The sequence below is a fragment of the Erythranthe guttata genome, chromosome 13 (assembly GCF_056151865.1).
Source record: "Erythranthe guttata isolate IM_541 chromosome 13, IM_541, whole genome shotgun sequence".
NCBI classification, from domain to species: domain Eukaryota; kingdom Viridiplantae; phylum Streptophyta; class Magnoliopsida; order Lamiales; family Phrymaceae; genus Erythranthe; species Erythranthe guttata.
In genome coordinates, this window is record NC_142545.1 from 11,624,645 (window position 1) to 11,634,004 (window position 9,360).

At 35.2% G+C, this 9,360-nt stretch overlaps 1 protein-coding gene across 1 annotated transcript; it reads right to left on the bottom strand.

The window, feature by feature from the left end:
• Positions 1-41: 41 nt before the first annotated feature.
• On the bottom strand, positions 42-6,251 carry LOC105966755 (portal protein). Its single transcript, XM_012991338.2, has 22 exons — positions 6,145-6,251; positions 5,403-5,939; positions 5,061-5,257; positions 4,886-4,975; positions 4,637-4,771; positions 4,429-4,547; positions 4,003-4,167; positions 3,819-3,924; positions 3,617-3,722; positions 3,416-3,526; positions 3,111-3,274; positions 2,897-3,014; positions 2,544-2,768; positions 2,259-2,449; positions 1,996-2,163; positions 1,790-1,895; positions 1,567-1,704; positions 1,336-1,494; positions 854-1,060; positions 561-755; positions 379-450; positions 42-258 (listed from the first exon to the last, which is right to left on the bottom strand). Exons 1-22 carry the CDS (start codon positions 6,196-6,198, stop codon positions 103-105), a joined length of 3,519 nt encoding a protein of 1,172 aa, XP_012846792.2. The 5' UTR covers positions 6,199-6,251; the 3' UTR covers positions 42-102.
• Between the last annotated feature and the right edge of the window lie 3,109 nt (positions 6,252-9,360).

The following is a 9,360-nucleotide window of genomic DNA, read 5'->3' on the forward strand; positions in this document are numbered from 1 at the left end:
ATCATCTACATTTCTATACAACTTAATAAAAAATATATATATAATAAATAAATAAACCCTTGTAATAAATAATAAATGTGTGTGATGTTGGAAAAAAAACGGCTAGAAATATATATAAGAAGAATCCATTCTGTTAGTAGTATCTCTTGACAAAATAGATCTTGCCTCGGTAATCGATCTCGGTGCCTCCAAATCCTTCTCTTGTAATGCATTTCCTAACAACCTCTGCATCTGAGATGCATATATATCATCCAGAATCTGTACATAATAATAACATCAATTCATTAGAAATTATTAAATGAAGATATACATACATATGTTATATATACATGCAAAACAAAAATTATTCTTTTTTCGGTCAGAATGCTTATCACTCACCCCAAGAGCATGATAAGATCCCGTATACCAAACTCGATTCTCCTTTCTGCCTTCAAGAAACTTCAGTACGATCTAAATGAACAAATAAAATAAATAGCGAAGCATGTCAGAAGAATGAAAAAACTAAATTTAGGAAGAACGAAAGGAAGTAGAAGTGGTAATAAATATTATTTAGTTTTTACTTGTCCCATTTTATCCCAGAAAGCACGACAGGTGGCGACAAATATTTGGCTGGTAAAAGTTTCGTGCAAGTTAGAGATGCAATCGGAGAGCTGTGTGCTAAGCAGCTGCATCCTCTCTCGTATCTGGGCTTCACCATCGGCTTCTTTTGTATCTTCCAATATTCTTTGAAGGCGCGTATTCCTATTAGCTACCATCTGAATTCAATCATATAAAACTGTTAGAGAAACTCGGGGATTTCTTATTCATAAGAATATTCCATGTGAGATTCCATGAAAGAGTAGTGTGTGCTTACATTGCTGGCAAGCTTGACGACTATGGCTTGAATGTAGTTCTTATATTTTGTCCGTAAAAGAACGGTTATTGCATTCATTTGCTCCCCGAAATTCGATTTGTTGTCTCCATTTAAAGGTAAATATGATGCCCACGATTTCAGTTTGTCCTCGATCCTACAATGTAGTACGTCCAGAATTCTCTTCACAGTGTTCAGAAATATTCCCAGCTGCCAAACAATAAAAAAGGCATTCGTATAATAATTAGCATAACTCGAGAAATTAAATAGAAACGCAGTGTTACTATTTTTCAATTTACTGATCAAAACGACAAGTCCTTGAAATAAAGAAACGGAGCAGGTTGTCACCCGATTATTCTCATTTCTCCAGTTATTTAGGAGGGAAATGTTTATCTTGAATACTATTTTTTAACCATCATCTAAATTGATTAATTAGAATATGAAGCTGTATAAAACCATTTAAAATATTGCATGAGTTAAGCTACCTGGCTAGGAATCGAATAATAGGTGGTCGATTGCCTTCTTGCGAGTTTCTGGACTTGCATACCGAGTCTTTTTGGTATGCTGTCTTTGAGAGGGGTCAATATGTCGTGGTATTGTCTTTCCAATGCTTTTATTATCGCTCTTTCCACATTTGCAGCAGCCTTTCAAATCGAAAGATATAATTAATTGTTTATTTAAATATTTTAAATTATTTTAAAACTAGAAGAACTCACATTTTCCAGGATGAAGGTGTATTGAGGCCATCGGTTGATCACAACTTCATATTCACTAAACATTTTCGCCATCCTTTCAAACATTTCCTCAGCAAATGGAGACGTCGAATATTTTGTACACACTCCTGACCACGGCACCTGCAATATGAAATCCACCGAATATCAGTAAATTGGCAATTTTTATTTATTTATTTATCTTTTATCAACCGATGATTACAAGTACCTTTTCTGCTTTGCAAAGATCGAGCAAAGTAAGCTGTAAATCTTGTATCCAGACCATGATGTAATCATGGAACAAATTTCTCGAGTCAACACCACCTTTGACCTCACTGACCGACCACATAAATTTACTTAGCATTAGTCAAAAATCTAAGAAACAATCAGATTTTATCGAGTAATTTTTTAGTTCAGACACTTATATTAACAAACCTGATATGCCACAATTCAAGACTCCTCTCGAAATCCGACATTGCTATTAAAAGTTCATTAACATGTGGCATGGGACTCGATGGAGGCCATGCAGCAAGAAAACTTTGTAGTCTTTTGCTCAATTCTATGCTGTAAACTGCCGATGTGATTGTAGACAAGTCTATCGAACTGAAAATTAGACAAATTGTATGTTTATGCTTACGTAAGATCTTTGTTTTACTTTTGATTGTCAACGAATTTTATGATAGATTCATTTGAATTACCTAGGAAATATATGCTGACTATGGATCTTGATGTCGATGTTGATTTCATTGCTTATGTTGACGCATAGAATCTTCATCTTTGAATAGGCTTTAGTGATTGCTTCTGCATCCATTATAAAACCCTCGGAGTTGCTCGATACAAACTCGTCGGTCTCGAGCATATGCTTTCGGCATCTTTTTGTTGCTGCTGTCTGAAGAAATTACCATTTAATTTATTAATCTATTTGGTAATCTATTTCAAGAAATAAGAAAAAGAACTCTGTTAGATATTCGAACGAGACTAACCTGTAGATAGTTTCTGAGCACGGTTTGAGCATCTTGAGCAAGAATGTCGTGCAGAAGTGTATATAGCTGTACAGCTGGCGATAGAGCAGGTGCTGCAGTTTCCGATAGTGGGGCCGACATATCTGCTAAGCCCGTCAGAGAATTTTCATCGAGTGACTTGTAATTCTCAAAAACCTCAGCGAGAAGCCTCTCTACTTGCATCTCACAGTCCAACAAAATACTTTTCTGGGCATTGACGAATCATGTAATAATAATGGTTAAAAGAAAGTGCGAATCATGTAATAATAATGGTTAAAAGAAAGTGCGAGCAACTCACGTAATTTGAAAATGAAATAATGTAAATAGAAGAATACCTCTTGTCGTGTTAAATTTCTGTCACTTCTGGTTTTCAAGACCGGCACAAGCAACTCGTGCAAAAGCTCTAAGCAATCTTTTGTAGGAGTGGCGACATTCATTACGTAAGAGAGGTATCTGAATTTGTAATACATAAATCAAAGGGAGACGTTAAATTTCTTTTTTTAAATTCAAAACATCGAAAAAAAATACCAACTAAATTTAAACATATACCTTAATTTGGTATAGGTGTCAGAAACTCCGTAATAATCAGCAAACACTGTGAGGATCCACTTCCAAGGCCCCTCTATACGTAAATTCCGTGCATGAAACTGTTGTGCACGCATGGCAGCCTCTAGCAGTAGATCATATGCTAGGGTCTCCACTATAGATCCACTCTATTACATATATGACAGAGGAAAAAACATACACGTGAGATCTCGATCATGTCTCGATGAGCTCATCTACTTAACATTTCGAAACCAGAATATAAAATAATGAAAAATGGATATGCGAAGAAAATAATAAGGAAATCGGACCTTCATAAGCACTGTCTCGTCACTCGTGAAAGTGCTTCCAATGGAGAGCAAGACCTTTCCGACACATTCATTATCGTTGTGATAAATGGGCCACCACCGAACTCTATCATTCTGCAAAAGTTCAGTTGCCATTTAATGGCTGAAAATTAAATATATTGATAAATAAAGATCTCCTAAGTCTCGTAAGGTGTGTACGCTTACAGGGTTGTCGGTCAGAGAAGAAACGGAAATTGTAGCACAACCTTGAACGTTTTTCATTACATCCTGGACTTCCAGTAATAGAGCATCTCCTTGGCTCTCGGGAAAACTGTTACCAGACCATAGTTTAACCGCAAAATTGTGACATTTTAATGATAAACAACCAGTGTAATATTTTCTCTGTGAATCTAATATGCCGACTTACAAGTCGTGATATTCACCGGTTCCAGGGCGCAGAGAGATGGCAGAAACTGATTCCACTTCATTATCTTCTGCCGAACTTTTCAGGTGAATCATACATAGTGATGATTCTGTTGATATTCAAAAACATACAGATTAGTAGTTTGAACATTGATTGTAAGAGGTACTTTTGCCGATGAATAACAAACCTTCGGATGGCAACGAAAACGGACTGAGTCTAAGAGAATTGATCCTGTGTTTCACAATGGTTGAAACTTGTCGAACATACTCAGCTCCAGCTTGAAGGTAAATAGCACTTCTCATCGAATTTGTGTCCTTTAGCTTTCTTCTTGGTATTATGCGGAGCTTTTTCACTGCCACAACAGAAAGAGATCAAATATAACAAGCTTTTCTCCAGAAGCAAATGCTTTCATCAACTCTGACTACCTAAATTTGCCGTACTTAGATACTAATCGAAGATTAATGGCAAGCATGTTTATTAGTGTTGAATGACCACCTCAACCAAAAGCGTAAGCTATTAGTGAAATGTATTATTTAATATTAATATCTCCAATAATTAGCGGCACACACACAAAAGAGTAATTTAAAACAGTTATAAAGGACAATGGATAAACCTTCAACACGAATCTTTCCAACAGTTTTTTTCGCTTTCGAGGTCATTGTTTGATCAGCGATCTTGTTATCCCTTTCAGTTTGTTGTACGCCTCGAGGTTGAAGCAAGAGTTTGTGCAGTCTAAAGAAGAAAATTTTATACATAAGTTCCGTTTCAAATGTAAAACTTGTAGATCATAGAAGATAAATATAGAATATTTATAGACATACCCAAACGCACTACGAAGAAGCTGACACTCGTCTCGCAAAAATTCAGGCGCCTCTGCACAACCTCTTGCCCATGAATTTAGACATAAACGAATGCACGCATCATAAGCTATAAGTGCTTGCCAACCATTTTGACCACTGTCATCCGAAAAAGAATGTAGCTTTTCAGAACACTATTTTTTGGCGAAAGCAAGACAAAAAATGAAACAATAGCAATGCCAAAAAAATGTAAGAAACCTAGTATCATATAACCTGGCATGGTAATAAGGTATGTGGTCAACTGAACTAGCACGCTGGATAGGCGCAGGAATTTCTCTTTCCCCAAGTGTTTCTTTGTCGTCCCTACAATGATCGGCTCTCAAACGATGTAACAATTATGATTAAAGAAAAAAGACCAACGCATCCAAGCTATTAATAGTCAGCATACCTTTTATGCATCCCTGTTTCAGTTTCCACAGATTCTTGATTTTGCTCCGGAAAATTTTTATCGCCCGAAAAACTCTGCTCGGGTTCTTTTAATTGACCATCGATACTTTTCTCGCTTACGACCTCAGAGTCACGATCGTTTCCAATATCCATGAATGGTGGTGCACTCGGGGTACCTAATATACCAACTGGGGTACCCTGCAAACAAACACTCTAACCTTATTAAACTGAGAACTCTCAAATTAACTGTTTAATTTTCATACTTGATATTACTTTACCATTAGACTTTACATGTAGACGATTCGTGTTCTTGAAAATAAAATAAAAATAATGTGATACTTACATATGCACTGCGAGGATTCAACCGGCAACTTCCACCCGAAACTGCGCTGCTCTGCCCACATCCCCTCGAATCCCATCCTACGTCACTAAAACTCTTTACACTCCTCGGAACTTCAACTCGAAGACCCTCTCTCAACACTCCTCTATTAATCGTGGACCCGTATTTTCTCTCACTCGTGTTCTTACTCGAATTGAGGTTGAACATATCACCATCTTTAAAAACCCCAACTGTCGGCAGCCTATCCACCTCATCATCTTCGTAATCGGAGTGGTCCTCGCACATTTCATCGGGGGCGGACGCGGAGCCCACGCTCTCATCGTCATTGTAGTAATCCGATTCTTCTTCTTCTTCGTTGCTATCGACGCTTCGAGAGTTGAGGGGTTTCAGCAAACCGGAGTGAAATTTCAGAGGAGGAAGTATGTGGGAAGATTTGTAATTACTGGAAGTGTAGGCTAATGGCGATCTGGGAAGGGGGTACTTTGTGTCTAGCTTCTCCGACAACGGTGATCTTGTTCTGCACTGTTCTGCATCCGATCCCTGCACACATAATTCAACAAATAATTAATCGCTTGCGCATTTTAAAATTATTAGGGCTCCAACAATCGAATTTGAACAAATTTTTTTATTCTTGCTCGAAATACATTCGAATTTAACATGAATTGGAAGACAGGTTCAGAAATATCTCGGGAGAAGAAAATAAAAAATCAAAATGAAATGGTGGGTAATGAAAAATGGAAGTTACCCTCTTGATCCAATTGATGGCGCTTTCATCTAGGCCTTCAGTGAACATAGCCATGGGTGATTAATTTCTTCACGCACAAACACACACTCAGTAGGTGAGAGAGAGAGACAGAGAGAGACAGAGAGAGAGAGAGAGAGAGAGAGAGAGAGAGAGAGAGAGAGAGAGAGAGAGAGAGAGAGTGAAGGAGTTTGCGTAGTTTATACTCTGTCTGTAATAAGAAGAATGTATGCTTGCTTGGAGGATTTGGGCACAGAAGAAGAGAGAGAAAAGAGAGCGTCGTCGTCGGTAGAGAGATGAGCTGGGTTCACAAAACAAATATACACAACGGCTAGTTTGAAAATGGAGGGTTTTTCTTTTTTATTTTATTTTTATTTTAAGATTAATTATTGTATTTTAGCTGGGCCCCACTGCAAATTAACTGTGCGCTGGTATGCCTTTTATTTCATCAGTGTATCAATTTGCTTCAATCCTTTCAAAAAAATAAATAAATAAATAAATTTTTGCTTCAATCATCCTTAAGTTATGTGCTAATTTTCTTTTTTTTTTTTTTTTTTTTTTTTTTTTTTTTTTTTTTTTTATTCGGATTTTGTTTTAAGCTATTGTCATGTTTACTGATTGAGAGCTAGTGATGATATATTTTTTAAGAACATTGAAATTTTTTTTTTTATAAAATATTAATTTCAGGTACTTAAATATAGGAGTCCGCAATAAATGGGGCCTTGAGATATAGATTCTTGGTGACAACTTATTAGAATAAATGAAAAGCTCAACTAAACATTTGTTTCATATTATTTATAAAATTCATTCAAAAAATGTTCCTCCACTAACAAATTCAAAATATGCATTAAGTAAGTAAGCTGCATTAATCATTTTTTCATTCTACCTTTAATATTTTTATTTTTCCGCCGATGTTTTTTAACTTTTTTTTACTAAATACCCAATTGCTATTATAATATAAATCAAGGGCAATTTGCTATAGGTCCTCCTCTAAGAGATTATATGTGTTAAAATCCATCTAATAAACTCTAATTTCCAGCAGATTTTATTATTTGTAATTTGTCAAAAATACCCCTATCAATATATGGCAAAATAAATCTTCAAAATCAAATCCCCTATTTTTCTCCCTATATTATACAGCAAATCCGAAAATCAGGACTGCAAATCTCTTGATATCGATTCTTCCCTGTTTTTTCAAAACCAAAATCTCCACAAATTTTGAAGCCTTCCATAGGTTTGGGTGTCAGAGCGTTTGCAATTTACAAGATCGTTTGCAGTTTGCCTTCATTCCCTTTTCCTTCGTTCGATTTGTTGTTTCCCAATTTGCATTCGTGTCGTTTGCTGTTTAGAAATTGTTTGTTGTTCGGTAACAACTCAGGTTGTAAAAAACGCACCACCGCTACGAACGTCGCGCCACTGCCGCAACCGCCCGCTTTTGTCTCTCTAAAATGCAAATAGCAAACTAATAATTAAAACTTGCATTATTGAATTTAAAACAACAAACTACCTATGAATTCACCAAATACAAACAATAAATCGAACAAGTAAAAAAATCAGCATCATCTAATTACAAACAATAAAATGAAAATATGATATGCAATATCTAAATGCAAATAATAAAAATAAAAATACAGAACAAAAATATCATACATATCATAAAAATACAAAAAATAACAATAAAATTAAAATAAATATTCTATCAATGCAAAAATTGCAATTTGCAGTTTGCAACAAAATCTACTGTTATCGATTGCAATTTGCAGTTTGCAACAACAATTTGATTTTCGTGTTTCATTATTTTGTTTTTTGCTTTTTATTGAACCAAAATCAATTAGAAATACAAACAAACATTATAAACTCAGTATAGATAAATACAAAACGAGAAAAAAAAAACTCACCTTGTGCAAGCAATGAGCGATTTATGTTTGTTGTCCGCTTTTAACTCTTTCACCGAAAAATCATCTAATAATGTAAAGCTTCAATTTTTTTTTTCCTTCCCTACAACATAATCCAAAAGAATTCGAATTCCAAAGGAAAAAAAAATCGAACAGATGTAATCGAGAAAGGGTATAGAGAAAGAAAGAAGTTGATCGGAAAAAAAAATCGAAAAGTGTTGATCGAAAAGAAAAAAAAATCAGAAGAAAAAAGCCAGAGACACGAGATGGAGAGGAAGAGAAATATGAGAGATTATATAGGAAGAAAGATACGTAAGATTGAAGAGAGAGAGTGTATGAGATTTGTTTTCTTATTAATTGAGGGTGTTTTTGTCCATATACTAATTGTTTAATTTTATTTATATTATTTTTATGTGATAAAGGACCTATGCCTATATTCATCTAGCAACTAGGATCTCTACCTATATAAGTCCAGAATAAGGGGTGTCTAGCCAATTTCCCCATAAATCAATTGAGTCTTGTGGACTAAGTTTTCTAAGCTACCTGTCTTATTTGTGGAATAAATATCTTAGATAAAGCATGACAATGCTTATAACTCTTTATGTATAAATAACTCTCTTTGGCAATGAGAAAGATACAGCTTTCATTATTCATTAGCAAATCTATCTACAATCTCCCTCGGTTCTTTTACTTATACTTGTTAAGTGTATATTTTTACACTTTATCGTACCTTTTTATTTGAGCTTTTGGTGTGTTTTAACGATAATTGGTGCTTAAAAAGTTGATTTATTGTATTTTAGGTACAAATTGAGGAATTGGAAAAGTATGGGGTCAAAACTGCAATTTTGGAAAACATATGGGACAAAAGTGAAAAAATCAAAATTCTGAAGATTTAAAGCTCGGACCCCCGTCCGAGTTTTAGTGCAAATTGTGGGACCCCCGTCCGAGAATCCGAAGTTGCGCAGTAAAGGGATTTTAATTGCACAAGGAAACTGCCTTCTTCCCCAAGTTCTTCACCCTATATAAGACCAAGCCAAGCACACAATTGATGATCTTTTTTACGAAATTGGACACCACAAAACACGAGGAACGAAGATCAACGAAGACTCAAGCATAGTTTTTCTTATTTAATTTATTTATTTTATTTTCTTTATCATAAGAATCACGAGTAGCTAAGTCTTATTTCTAGGATTTTATTTGGAACCCTATGTGGGATTTATGAACTTAATTCTATGATTTTATGCAAGTTTTAATTCCGGATTATTTCTTCTACTTGTTTTATTAAGTTCATGAAACTGGCCACTTTATGCGCCTTTATGTTATT